The sequence below is a fragment of the Centruroides sculpturatus genome, unplaced genomic scaffold, assembly GCF_000671375.1.
Source record: "Centruroides sculpturatus isolate CEXI.00-Female unplaced genomic scaffold, Cexi_2.0 scaffold168, whole genome shotgun sequence".
NCBI lineage: Eukaryota > Metazoa > Arthropoda > Arachnida > Scorpiones > Buthidae > Centruroides > Centruroides sculpturatus.
In genome coordinates, this window is record NW_019384519.1 from 468,740 (window position 1) to 483,623 (window position 14,884).

The 14,884-nt window shown below is 39.4% G+C and overlaps 4 protein-coding genes across 3 annotated transcripts; 1 reads left to right on the forward strand and 3 right to left on the reverse strand.

Annotated features, from left to right (window-relative positions):
* Positions 1 to 14,884, forward strand: part of LOC111622687 — a 200,844-nt gene that overhangs the window by 75,569 nt on the left and 110,391 nt on the right.
* Positions 2,704 to 3,144, reverse strand: LOC111622700. Its single transcript, XM_023365121.1, has one exon. The coding sequence runs from the start codon at positions 3,142 to 3,144 to the stop codon at positions 2,704 to 2,706; it is 441 nt and encodes a 146-aa protein (XP_023220889.1).
* On the reverse strand, positions 6,977 to 7,531 carry LOC111622701. The gene is made up of 2 exons (XM_023365122.1): positions 7,230 to 7,531; positions 6,977 to 7,082 (listed from the first exon to the last, which is right to left on the reverse strand). The coding sequence occupies exons 1-2, from the start codon at positions 7,529 to 7,531 to the stop codon at positions 6,977 to 6,979; spliced, it is 408 nt and encodes a 135-aa protein (XP_023220890.1).
* Positions 11,427 to 12,435, reverse strand: LOC111622685. The gene has a single exon (XM_023365110.1). The coding sequence runs from the start codon at positions 12,236 to 12,238 to the stop codon at positions 11,462 to 11,464; it is 777 nt and encodes a 258-aa protein (XP_023220878.1). The 5' UTR covers positions 12,239 to 12,435; the 3' UTR covers positions 11,427 to 11,461.

Genomic DNA, 14,884 nt, shown 5'->3' on the forward strand with positions numbered 1-14,884 from the left:
TTGAACCTTTTAAAGGTACTGTGCTGCTTATCCTGGGGAGCAGACAAAGTTTCTATGCTCAGGATTTACAGGGCCCTTGTCCGCTCAAAGCTGGATTACGGATGCATTGTTTATGGCTCTGCGCGAGAATCTACTCTTCGGATGCTGGATCCAATCCACCATCAAGCATTACGTTTGTGCACTGGTGCATTTCGAACTTCTCCTGTCCAAAGTTTGTATGTGGATGCTTATGAGCCTCCACTATCTCTCAGGAGAGAACAGTTGTCTCTTTTTTATTATATAAAACAGAAATTGCATACTAAACCTTCAGTTGATTGTACAGTATCAGATACTCAGCTGAAAAGGTTATTTGAAGCTCACCGAAGTAGTGTCCCTACATTCATCATAAGAATGGAGAATGTAAGCAGCACAATTGACCTTAACACAAGCAACATCTCACAGGTTGAGGTTAATAGTATACCACCTTGGTCAACCCCAGCGATAGATGTTGATTTAAGCTTAAAGCAGTTTCTGAAAGAAACAACGCCAGACTACGTCTATAGACAGCGCTTCGCAGAAATTCAACATTGTGACAGGAATTTAATTCCTATTTTACTGATGGATCGAAATCGGATAACTATGTTGGCTTAGCCTTTGTCTGCCAAAATGAAATTGTGGCAGAACAAATAGCATCAAATTCTTCCATTTTTTCTGCGGAGTTGCAGGCTATTTATTTAGCCCTAAAATACATAAATAGAAAAGGTCATCGTTGCTGCGTGATTTACACTGACTCAGTTAGTGCACTTCAGGCTTTGATGTCGTATGAACCTAGTTCTCACTCCATAGTTATTAAAATTCAGAAACTAATTTGTCATTTTCTTGCAAGGAATTTCTCTATAAAATTTTGTTGGGTCCCAGGCCACGTAGGAATAAGAGGAAATGAAGAAGCTGATGCCGCTGCTAAGTCAGCAAGTCCTTCACAGCATACAATGCATATTGAAGGAGGTGGTTTGAAGCTAGTCGTTAAAAAACAACTAGCAGAGAGATGGCAAAATATGTGGAATGCACAAACTCACAATAAACTATACGAGATCAAACCTTTAGTAGAAAATTGGACACACAATAGGCAGTATGATAGGAGATCTGAAGTTGTCCTTACTCGGTTGAGAATTGGACACACTCGACTGACTCATCAATACCTTTTGAAGAGAGATGACGAACCAGTATGTCAGCACTGCAAGTGTACTGTAAGTGTTAAACACATATTTTGCAACTGTGTTGCTTTTGACCAGAGTCGTAGACAGCATTTTGGAAATGCAAGCTTTAGAGAGATTTTGGGCCAGAGTCTAAATTTGGACAATATATTGGACTTTCTGAAAGTTATTAATATGTGTAGAGAAATTTGGTTATTTATTTATTGTACAGGTTTATTTACTTCGTGTTACCTATTTAAATTATTATATATATTTTTCGTTGTTGTTTATTTATTTATTTATATTACCATTGGCTGTTTAATGGTTAAACTGTTATGTTTTGTTTTTATGTTTATATATGTGTCTTTCTATGTATTATATATCTGAAATTGTACCATGTGTCATGGCGCAGTATGGCCTGTATGGCTCTTGTGTCAATAAAAAACTAAGTTAGTTAGTTAGTTAGTAACTTATTCAAATCATAGAGGAAAGACCAAGTCTCATTAATTGTAGTAAGTTGTGTGAAGTGTGTCTCTATTGAGTTTGTAAAGTACTATTTTTAATTTATTGCTCTACAACGATTTTTGCTCCGGAAAGAGCCAGTACCTAATGGGTATTTTACAGGTTCGTGTTTGTTAGTTGCCAGGCCTGGACTTTTCACATGCATTGAAATAAATTAAGGACAAGTTAGTCAATAAATCAAAAAAAATGTTTAATAACGATTTTAGAAATAACTATGTACAATATTTATAAGAAATTTATTCAATAAAATCAAATCCAAAAGTCAACCCGACAAAACTCAATCTTATTCTAACTTAGAACTATTCCTCTTGGAATTCCGACAAAAAGTCAATCCTTAACTTAGGTACAAAATCTCTTACAACTACAAATTCTAACCGTCACCTCAAGTATACTATGAACCTTTTTCTCAACTCAAGACTTTTCCTATTCCTCGATCCACAAATCGAATACTGCAATCGCCTTGGACTATTTCCTATTGGACACCTCGTTTACTGCTACTAGCACACCAATGCTTATTCTTTACAGGAGTTCACCTCTGCCGTCTTCACTTGAGCTATGCTATTTATAGTCTGAGGTGACGTCACAGTTTCTAAGTGAGACACTCCCCTCATTTACATACTTACACGTAACATTACCTTTTTTTCTTGCTTATCTGGTAGCTTAATTCCCGACAATACTTGTTAACCTTTTACAGTTTGTTGTTGAACAATAATCGGGATGTTTCCTTTAAGGTTTAACAAGTTCCTAAAGTCTGTGGGTCTTTTCCCCCCTTTTAGTGCGGGCTTACTATCTGCCGCTCGGGCATGCACGTGAGTGCGAATGCTAGCTATGGCGCTTTCCTTTTTCGTCAGTGAGTTGGTTTTATCTTCTCTTTTTTAACTTTCTAAGGTGACGGGTGAGGAAACCTTTGTCCTAACTAAACATAAGCCCCAAACAAAAATATAACAAAAGCAAAATAAAAGTAAATAAAAACGCTCGGACTTGGTTCCTTACAAGTTCATAGCAGTGTCTAACATAGGATAGAAAACATTTGTTCTGAATAACGTTCCTGGGTCCATTGGCATGTCATCTTCATTTTAATATGGGAACATTTTCTTCTTTTTCGTGCGCAGATTGTTTCAAACTCCGGGCTTATTTCAGCTTCTTCAGCTATGTCCTTAGCTGCAATGAGAGCCTTTGTTAATCCTTTGTCTCTATATTCTTTCAAAAATTTCAAACATTTGTGCATCATTTTTGTTGCATCTGACAGGTCTACCCGCTCTGATTGCATGGATTTGCTGACAAGATTGACGTGGAATAAAACGTCGTACCAAATGACTAACGACAGCAAAAACTCGAACTTCTCCAAATTATCTGCAAGCGATTTAGCTTCTGAACTTGCCAAGGGATCAGTTGACTGTCGATATTCTTCTTCCAATGTACTTTTTACTTCGGCGTACTGATACCACATCGCTTGCAAGCTGTTGACTTTACTTTCCCATCTTGTTTCACACACTTTTTTTAAAGTTAAGCTCTTCACTTGTTTTGAAATAACTTCCCATCTCTTTGTTGAGTTTGAAAAAAACACAAACAAGCGCTGGAGGATACCGAATAATGAAACTGATTTGACTGAAGTTTTAACTGCATCAGCCACAATAAGGTTGAGATTGTGGCAGCCACAAGGATTAAAAAAAGCCCGGGGAAACTTTTCAGTTATGCGACTCTGAACTCTTTTTTGTTGTCCAACATATTAGCTTCATTGTCATAACCTTGTCCTCTACAATCATTCATATCAATGTTGTATTTATCGACAATTTCATCCAAAAATATGCCTGTTAACTCTTTTCCGCTGGAGTCTGTCAAAGGTTTATAAGTCAAAAAGCATTCACACACACAAAATTCATCATCATCAAAAAACCTAAATGTGACGCTCGTTCGGTGTGACTTATATCAGGTGTGCAATCTAAAATAATCGAGAAATATTTAGCTTTTTTAATTTTTGATATGATCTGCTCTCTGATTTCATTTCCTAATAAATGTATTGCTTCATTTTGTATATTTTTACTGAAATAGTAGTGATTGGTTTCCTTGTGCATTATCCGTCGCAAATGCTCTGTCATGACTGGATCAAATTTTTTCAATAATTGGACTAAACCTAGAAAGTTGCCATTCTTTGGTGTATTTAATTTGTCACTGCTGCCATGAAAAGATAGATTGTGTTCCGCCAAAAAAAAAGTGTGATTGCTACTATTCTTTCCAGCACAGAAGACCATCTACATTTATCAATCTCCAGTTGCATTTGAAGGGCTTTGTCAATTCCAGAACATGTCCTTAATCTTTTTGAAGTTTCGAGCCAAATTGATAAAGCTGACTGGTGGTCGTCTGAACTTTCATGGGTTTTTAGTACCAGGGATACATGTGACCAATTATCAAAGCTGGCGTTACCGAGTTTACAAGGTTTAGACCGCTTAAATATATAGCAGCAAAAACAATAAATCTTCTGTGTAGAATTTGAATATATCAATCATTTCCTATCATAAATTTCGCTATTTGACATGACTTGTCGAAAGTGTGCATTAGAAAAATGGCGCCCTTTTTTATTCCGTGGATAATCTTTATCTGCCAGTTTACCGTTATGTGGGCCCTGCAATATGATAAGGTCTATTGTTTTGAATGACAAAGATGACAGCCAGTGAGCAATATCTACAGATATTTCTGTGGTCGTTGATATGGCTGTTACTTCTGCAGCCAATGGAGTAGCATTACATGTTTCTACATCGGGTATATGCTGACTCTCCGCCACATTATCTGGAATATTCTCTGAAGTAATTATGCAGTCGTCTGTTGGTTGACTTGAACATGGTTTTTCTTCAATTTTAAGATATTTGGCTAGCTGTTGGGCGCTTTTTTTCGTTATTAGCTTCTCTTTGTTTTTTCGCTTCAAGTTTTGTGCTCCTGATAATTTTTTTCGAACTTGCGACATTTCTGATGTTACTAAAACAAATAAAAACTAATAGGTGATATAGTTTTCACTGATGTACTGTTTGCTTAGCGTTTGCCGTTTTTATTTTAAAATCGTAAAATCGCGGCAACAGATTATCAGAAATTATTATTTTATCTGTTATTTTGATACTTTTGTTTATTTATAATGTTTTAATTACTTTATTTTCCTGTAATTATAGACGATACGGCTTTAAAATAAATAGATCAGCTTTCTCTTGCCAACAGATTAATCTCAACTATCACCGATTGTCGTCAGTTCCTTTGTAATTGGATAGGAATCAACCGTGTTTTAAAGTCCAGTGTTAAGTGTTTATTGCTATTGCGGTAATACTAGTAGAGCGGGATAGTCCCTTAATGAACCGCGTTTTATTACCGTTTAAAGAACTTCTCCCCACTTGTTATTCTTAGTAACTAGACACGTCTGTCAAGGTCGGTTAAAGTTTATTACTTTCACAACAGGGTGTCAAGTGAGCCGCCACCCACACCCACCATTAACGACAACAACGCGAAAAGTATCACATTACTCTGTAAACGAAAACTCCCTTCCTTGTCGGAGGCGGGTCAGATGTCAAGGTTTAATTCTATTGAACAGAATGTTGTCATTTATATTTAAGAATAAGTTTTGTCAGAAATGTTTATTTTTAATACATTTTTTATAATTTATTTTTGCCTCGGTTATAAATTTGTTTTTATCATGTTCTAAATCGATTTGTTATAACTTATACTTATATAAAGTTTATGAATTAAAATTGCAATGAACATTCCGTTGTTTGTATAATTTTTGTTATTACATTTTTAAATTTGCATTATATTTGAGTCAACCTTTTACATTTTATAAGTATTCAGGTATCACATGATATGTCATTCGTTTCATTCCATACTATATACGTTATAACTATTTTTATATGTTTTAATTTTCTTTTACATGTTCTTAATTATTATGTAAAGAGAATGGGATCTAATCTACGAATGGCAGCTTTCCCCTCTCCTTTTCGCAACCTCTCCACTTTATTGGTTAGTGATTACGTTTTGCAAGTTGACAGACAAAACACGAAATGTATTGGTTTTTTATTATCCAATAAAACATTGGAAAATTTCCTTGAACATGATTTGTTAAAAGGTGTTAGCCACACCTTGTTCTACTTGCTTGATTGGCCATTCTTGTTGGTCATACCCTGCATAAAGCGTATTGGCCGTAACTCATTACCCACCTATATCAGATTCGCGAATCAGAGATAACAAGTATATCTAAGCGATCAATGTGCAAGCAATGCACATTATTGTCAAGTAACAGTTATAACTGTTATAACAATTAATTGTGCAACGATGTTATGACTAGTTTGCAAAACACACAGATTAGAAATAAGTAAATACATTTATTAAGTTAAGTTACAAACAACTCATTAACAGAACATAGCAATTAATCATTACTTCGATGACTCGTTAACAGAACATAGCAATTAAGCAATACGTCGATGACTCGTTAACAGAACATAGCAATTAATCAATACATGGATGATTCATTAACAGAACATAACATACAGTACAGTACCATACCGGTAACAACAAAAAAAAATGCAAATGGCGGGGAGGAGGTTAGAACCTCGTCCAATATCCGACCTTGTCCACGACCGCATTAAGACGCGAGGGCATGCTTGCCACAAGATTTTGACAAAGCATGCCTTCACGCAGTCTTTCCCAATGACCAGAGACGATGTCCCAAAGGTCGTTGAGATTGGCTACGTTAACGGGGTCGCGGTCAATGTCGGACCAAACGTGCTCAATTGGATTGAGTCCGCCCCTCTCCCTGGCCATCTCATGTTCGCAACTTGCAGATGTTGTTGCATCCATGTTTCTACAATGCCAGCTGTGTGGACTGGGGAGCAGTCATGAACGAAGAAGAAACGTTCTTCTCCGTAGACGGCCCTCACCATCGGCAATAATACCTGCTTGAGGATTTCAATGTATTGCAAGGCTGTGAGGTGACCATCTATGCGGACCAACTCCCCGGGACCAGCAGAGGACATCCATCCCCATATACCTGTAAACAGAAAAAGTCAATAAAGTTGTGATTTATATAATGCACAAGCAGATAAGTTGTCATGTTCAAAGGTTTAATGATACAAAAACACAACATTAAAACACTCACAAATTGTAAAACACCCGCTTCTTTGGGTGCGCCACACGTACTCACGATGATGTCTGGTACAGGGTGGGCGACGCACCCACACAGGCCCGGTGTTTGCCGACGAAAAAATCTTTTCATCTGAAAATATGATGTTTTTCCAGTTGTCGGCATCTCACTCCTGATATGCATAGGCGAACCCCAACTTGTCTATTTGGTTGCCTAGGGTAAGATTTTCTTTCTTTGCCGCCTTCCTTCCATACAGTTTGCCCTCTCGCAACCTATGAATAAAAAACATATATATTATCCTGTTTCCTACATTTCTGTATACGCAACAGCACGTTAAAAAAATTGTCCGGAGGTTAAACATAGCGATCGAAACTCATTTCGTTGGAAACTTGCAATATTATACTACAAATGTTACATACCTTCTCTTTACTGTGTTTGTAGACACATTTAGTTCCATCGCCATTCTATGCGATGAGGTGGTAGCGAAAGGGTTCGCCCGGCTTGCCGCTCTCAGCTGCTCATCCTGATTGGGAGTCGTTAATCGCGGGCGTCTGGACGATTGCCCTGCAGACACAGAGGCGGTGTCCTGATGTTTTTTGATTATTCTAGATACCGTTCTTGTTGATATACGCAGACACTGCGTGATATCCGCTATCGTTTTGCCTTCCGCTCTGTGAGCTATGATGCGCTCACGCAAGTCGTTGCTCAGTGCTTTAGGCATGCTCATCAATCCAGCACTTTCAGCAAAGCCTTTATATACTCTCGATTCCCTGGACAATTGAATTTAATTTCATGGTAACAGACATAAATAATATTGACTAAAATCTGTCATTATTTACGGCCACGGTCTCCTTCCAATTGCTATAGGTTTTCACTTCGAATATTCTGATAAATGAATCATATTACGTAAATCAGTTGTTGAATGCCCATTGTTCCTGAATGGCATCTTTCCCGAATAAACAACGTTAGAGGCAACTTCATGCATTCAATGATGGCTTTCCCGTAGAAATTCTATGTGATTCGAGGAAAGCTGCCATTCGTAGATTAGTTCCCATTCTCTTTACATAATATTTAAGAACATGTAAAAGAAAATTAAAACATATAAAAATACTTATAACGTAAGTATTATTTATTGAAATGAATGACATATCATGTGATACCTGAATACGTATAAAATGTAAAATGTTGACTCAAATATAATGTGAATTTAAAAATGTAATAACTAAAATTTGATTACAATGAGATCTGTTTATAAAATGACAATATATTTTATTAATACAGGCATACCTCGACTTACGTCGGTTTCGAGTTACGTTGTTCCCGATTATACGTCGCTTGTTAAAAAAGTATATGGAAAAATAAAAATCAAGTTTAAGTCATTTTATTCGACTTTACGTCTGTCCGCCACAAATATTGAAGTCGTAATATCACTAGATAAACGTTTAAAGCACATAAAATCATATTAAAATATATACAAGTATGTACTGTATTTACAGTACACGCATTCGTAAATTTAGATTACTTTTTTTGTACTATATTAAAAACTAAAATTTATTTGTTTGTAAGCTTAAAATAGATTTTTATTAACCATATATTATTTAAAATGCTTTCCTAGTGATAAGTAGATTCGGAGACAGGTAAATTCGACTTACGTCGTTTTTCGACTTACGTCGTTTTCCTGGAACCAATTACCGACGTAAGGCGAGGTATACCTGTATATGTATATAATGACGAAGAAGAGATATGAAAACATTTTTTGCAAACTTGAACTCGCAAGAAATATGTAATCATTATACAAACAAGGGTATGTTCATTGCAATTTTAATTCATAAACTTTATACAAGTATAATTTAAAAGAAATCGATTTAGAACACGATAAAAACAATTTTATAACACAAGCGGAAATAAATTATAAAAAATGTATTAAAAATAAACAGTTCTGACAAAACTGATATATTAAATATCGTGGACAACATTCTGTTTAATGAAATTAAACAGTAACCTTGACATCTGACCCACCTCCAACAAGGAAGGGAGGTTTTGTTTAGAGAGTAACGTGATACTTCGCGCGTTGTTGTCGTTAATGGTGTGTTGGGTGGCGGCTCACTTGACACCCTGTTGTGAAAGTAATAAACCTTAACCGACCTTGACAGACTTCTCTACTTACTAAGAATAACAAGTGGGAGAAGTAGTTTAAACAGTCATAAAACAATTGGCGGTTCATTAAGGGACTCTCCCTGTCTACTAGTATTACCGCAAAAGCAATAAACAATTAACACTGGAATTTGAAATACGGTCAATTCCTATCCGATTACAAAGGAACCGACGACAATTGGTGAAAGTTGAGATAATTTGTTGGCAAGAGAAAGCTGATCTTTTATTTTAAAGCCGTATCGTCTCTAATTACAGTCAAATAAAATAAATAAAATTTTAAAAAGAAAGAAAAGTATCAAAATAACAGATAGAATCATAATTTGTGATAATCAGGGCCGTGATTTTACGATTTTAAAATAAAAACGCCGAATGCCAAGCAAGCGTTGATGAGCGACTAGTAATGTCAACCTGTAGGACGCTTGACTGCACACAGAAGTTCCTCCGACTCGATTTCCTCACCCCTATTACGGGGCAAATCAGATCAGTCCACTCCGAACGCCTTTGATAACAGGTAGGACATCCTGGCTTATCAAGTGAACTGCTTTCGCCCATGCGCAATTGATCGGCTGTTAGACAAGAATTATGGTCGGAGGTTTACATCTCATGCTCGGAAAGCTGAAATAGAAAAAAAACGCGGGAATTTTTTTTTTTGAAAAAAATTTTTGAAATGTTTATCACTCAAATTTTTTCAAAAGGTTTTACTCGTGCGAAAAAATTTTGTACTGATTTTAATTAATGTTTAAAATTAATGACGTGCGATTAATGCCTAATTGTTTTTTTTATGGGAGTTTAGAACGATGAATGAAATTTGATATCAAAGTTCTAGTGCGCGAATTTTACTTCGGTAAAGTTATTTAAAGCTATTTTCGAATGTCAAAGGTGACATCCAATAGTGTTTTAATTTTTTGAATTAATAGATTTTTTATATATATGTTTAATTAAGTCGAGGGTTCGGAAATCGCAATTGTAGGCACCAACGTGGGCGATGGTCCATTGGCACTACAATCCTTTGTTTAGTCGTAAGTAGCGGAGCTCTTATCGAACACACCTGAACTGGCTCGTGGCAGGTCGAATAAGCGCGGTGGTCTGACAAAACGCTCACGTCATCCGCGGGAGGCCCTCTGGTGGCGACTGTAGGCGTTAGCGCCTCAGTACTCCCACGCGAGTGTCAACGATACTTCAGGTTGAAGCGTACCGGTCGTCCAGAGCGGGTTGTGACCGGTGGTTGGGTCTCGTCGAGGTCCGTTGGTGGTGGGGGTCTCTCTTCCGTGCTGGTTGGGGCAGAAGTTGTAGGGTCGGCGACAAAGGCTGGTTTAGCGAACTCGATAATTGCCTTGACTTTTTGCGGAAGTGGGCGGATTCCTTTTGGGTTGACCAGGTACCCGAGGAATTGTACTTCTTGCTTCCCGAATACGCATTTTGATGCGTTGATTACAACACCATAGTCACGAAGTCTGGTAAATAACTTGCGTAGGTGCTGCAGATGTTCGGTTTCGTTTCGGGACGCTATAAGTATGTCGTCGATGAAGACGTAACAAAATTCGAGGTCACGAGTAACTTCGTCCATGAAGCGCTGGAATGTTTGCGCAGCGTTACACAAACCAAAAGACATGAAGTTGAACTCGTATAGTCCAAACGGTGTGGTGACGGCCGTTTTCGGGATATCCTCTGGGGCTATAGGGATGTGGTGGAAAGCACGGACAAGGTCGACGGTTGAGAAGTACCCACAACCGTGAAGAGTGGATGCGAAGTCCTCTATGTGAGGAACCGGATAACGGTCGGGTACAGTTCGTGCGTTGAGTAGACGGTAGTCACCGCAGGGTCGCCACTGGTCGTTCTTCTTTGGGACGAGGTGTAATGGCGATGACCAACTGCTGGTGGACGGTCGGCAGATCCCTTGAGCGAGCATGAATTCAAACTCGCGCTTAGCCAGAATGTATTTGTCCGGCGCAAGTCGCCGGGGTTTGCAGCGCACTGGTTGTCCAGGCGTCGTGATAATATGATGGACGGTGGAGTGTCGGACGGGTGCGATGGTTGGAGATGGACGTGTTATCTCGGGAAACTCGCTCAGTAGTCGATGATAAGGAGAGTTGCCGGCAATAGTTCGTACTGACGGTGCAGTGACGCTGAGGATATGTCCTTGGCTGACCAGTTTCGTTGTTGAGTCGATGAGACGTTTGATGCGAAGTTCTGGGAGAAGTCCATAATGAGATAAAAAAATCGGCATCGATCAATGGTTGTGTGACGTCGGCTACAATGAATCGGCATGTAAAGTTTCGTCGAAGAGAGAAGTCTGGCGTGATTGTTGCGTAGCCGTATGTCTTGATTGCTGTGCCATTTGCTGCGAAGAGTTGATAGTCTTCTACACAGCGCTTTGGAAGGCGTGAAGCTGGATAAACGGAGACATCGGCGCCGGTGTTGATTAAGAATGCGACTTTGGACATACTATCTGTGATGAATAAGCGACGGCTTAAATTTTTGGAATCAGTCGCCGTCTCTACTGACTCCCGTTCTCGTTTCCCATCAAACAAGGTGGTCGGCAGCGTCGGGCATTCGCGCCAAATTTGGCGTGGTACCAGCAGATATTGTTCGGGAAGGTGTTAGGTGGGGAGCGTCGACCGAGTCTTCCACGGCTCGAGGAACGGCGGCGAGGTGGAGAACGGCCATATTGTCGTGACATCTCGGAAATTTGTTTTGAGAGTTCGGAGATTTGCACTTCGAGCGCGGCGATTCTGGGATCGACCGTGGCAGAGACCGTAGACGTGGCGGAGATATTCGGTGTCGAGGGGTACATTTCGCTAAGGCGGTCGGCGATCTTAGCGAGAGATTCGAGTGTGCCCTCGGATACGGTTAGTATCTTCTGTATATCGGTGGGAAGACGGGACAACCAAATACTTCTGAGTAGGTCCTCGGTAACCGTATGACCTGCGAGAGTTCTTAGGCGTCGAAGAAATTGCGATGGTGTGCGGTCGCCGAGCTCTTCGGTACGTATAAGCTTTTCGAGGCGTTGGGCTTCGGACTGGGACAAGCGGTCGATCAGTGCCCGTTTAATCGTTTTGTATTTGTCAGTATTCGGAGGAGCGGCCAAAATGTCTTGAACTTCGGTAGCCATACGTTCAGATAAACTCGCGACTACATGGCTGTATTTCGTTTCATCTTGGGTTATATTCGCGAGGACGAATTGGCTCTCCAACTGGGCGAACCAAAGTGCTGGGCTTTCGGTCCAAAATGGCGGCGGCTTGACGGCCATGTGGCCGACCACGGGTTCACTCATTCTTTCACGTACCTGGTAAAATGTTTCTGTTCTCCAATTGAAATTTGTAAATCCGATGAGTTATCACGTTCGGTTCACCAAATGTAGGCACCAACGTGGGCGATGGTCCATTGGCACTACAATCCTTTGTTTAGTCGTAAGTAGCGGAGCTCTTATCGAACACACCTGAACTGGCTCGTGGCAGGTCGAATAAGCGCGGTGGTCTGACGAAACGCTCACGTCATCCGCGGGAGGCCCTCTGGTGGCGACTGTAGGCGTTAGCGCCTCACAATAAAAAAAATAAATTTGCAAAATATTTAGAAATATACCGCTGGTCAGTATTCACCCCACTTTAGAGTCTCCTACCCCTGATGGATACATGTAAACAACTTGCGAAAAGTAACACAGCTATGTTCAAGATCATCCAGTTTAAAATTATAATTAAATATAGCTTTGTAAAGAAACGTACATAAAAATAACATAAAATATTCTTACTCTTTAAATCTTAACCACTTAGTCAAATAGCTTCTTAGAGTGGAATCAGAGATGGTCCTGCTAGGGGTGCGGTGTGTACATGCATGCGGGGTGCCGATACGAGTCAATGTCAAATGCCTCTTTTGTCGCATCACTAATATACCTCAAAAGACGTGACAGGGTTCTTGTAAATTTTAAACGTTTCTCACCATAGCTGTAAAAGTCTAAATATGTTATACTTAATAGATTGTTTATCATTTGTTTTCTAACTAATTCGTTTTAGGACCAGTCGTCGTCCACGGAAATTTCCAAAATTTACAACTTTTCAGTCACACTCGTCGAACTGGAAAAATGTCTGTCTTTATTACATCTAATATTTCGAAGAAATCAGTCCCACTGTACTCGGCTAGAGATTGGTTTGGTTAAGCTTTTGTTTAAGTAAAATGTTGGCTTTTTTATCTGGGTTTTGTTTATGTCCCCAATTCCCTAATCGCTTAATTATTTAACTACTTCTTAAGTAGAAATAAGTCAACCGGTTACTTTGTACTCGAATATTTGTAGTCTCGGGAAAAAGTGGAAAGACAAATTTTTATGACAAATAGATACATAAATCATAAATTTAAGGAAAATAAATTCTAGAGCTTTTTCTGTACCTCGTGCGTCTCTCTCATTCATTAAATTTAGTTGTAAATGACACTGTCAAAGTAATAGTTAATTTTTTAACATTATACAAGAATTGTACACGTTTCTTAAAGATGGGACATACGAAATCGTAATATCACCGGTTTAACATTGAAATCCGTGAGTAATATAAAATTGGAGAGCGGAATAAATATATCAAATATTTTAACAAATTTTTTTAAACTCCTGTCAACTATACAGAAAACTATCATAAAAACATAACCCAACTGATAAGAATTTACCTGTAAGTTATAAATCTACTTGCGGTTTGCGTAATTGGGTGAGGGTGGCCAAGTATCTAGCGGGCGGGTGGCTAACAGCTTAAAACCGGACCCGGATAGAATTGGACTTGTTACAGGTGTGCGGATGTAGCAGCCATTCAAGGTCGTAGGCTTCCACTGGCTAAACCAGGTGAGGTTGGTGCTCTGTAAACTGCATGTGAGAATCTGGCTTTTTGGATGCTGACAATACAGCGTTTTCACTCCGCCACTGATATTCGAATATACAATAGCAATCTTATTATTTTTTTTCACGTGTAGTATAGAAATTTGTAATAAGATGCATAATGCGGTTATAATAAAATATTGGTGAGAGGGAGTTTAGCTTTCGAGCAGTCAAGACGTATGTAAGCGTGCTCTGGACTTAAAATTTTTCAAAGTTTTTTGCCTAGGCCTAGTTTTAGGGTTAGCGGTCTACCTCCCATACTGTAGTATAGGAGGTTAGGCCTTAGTTAGGCTTATCTAGGGTGTTAGGCTTAGGTTTGCTAAGCCTAACTTTTCTGCTAACTTTAATTTCTAAAGTTCAGCATTTTGGGAGCCAGCCATCTTGCCATCCCCAACTACAGGGCCAGAGACAACAGGAACAGTAGCCATATTGGTGAGTGCAGACTTTTCTACTTTTGGTTTAGGAGGGACCCGCTATAGCAGCAGACTGGTCCCCAGCTAGCCAGGGTTACCACTGGCCAAGCTTGCTTGGCCAACTCCACACCAGCCACCGACCATATAGGCAGGCTACACAGGTTCCACTGGTGTGTGCCAGCAACTGTTGGACAGTCACATATAGCGTCGGGCAGCTCATCTGAAACACCAAGAAGGTAGCGTCAGGCAAGCTCTGTGGACAGTCAACACACAGCGTCGGGCAAGTTTTTAGTGTATAATCCTCAACATCAGCCAAGCTGTTACAGCCATCAGCTGTTACTAGGTCGCCGCCTTTAACCGGTAAGTCTCTCTAAGTTCACCGGCCAACCAATTTCCCCCTCTGTCCGAGGCAGACTACGTCTCCTAGGACAGAGTTTTTTGGCCTTCTGGCACCTTTCCATCTTACCACTTATCACACTACACTCTCCGGTTGGCCTAACCACTGTACACATTCCATTATGTCTACTGTCAATCATTCTCAACCAACTGCCAATGGTCCACCTGAATCTCGTGTCATCATCGACACCCTGGAAGACACTATACTCAAGGAAGCCAACCAGCATTTTCTCAAAATCATGGACTTGCTCCCTGAAAA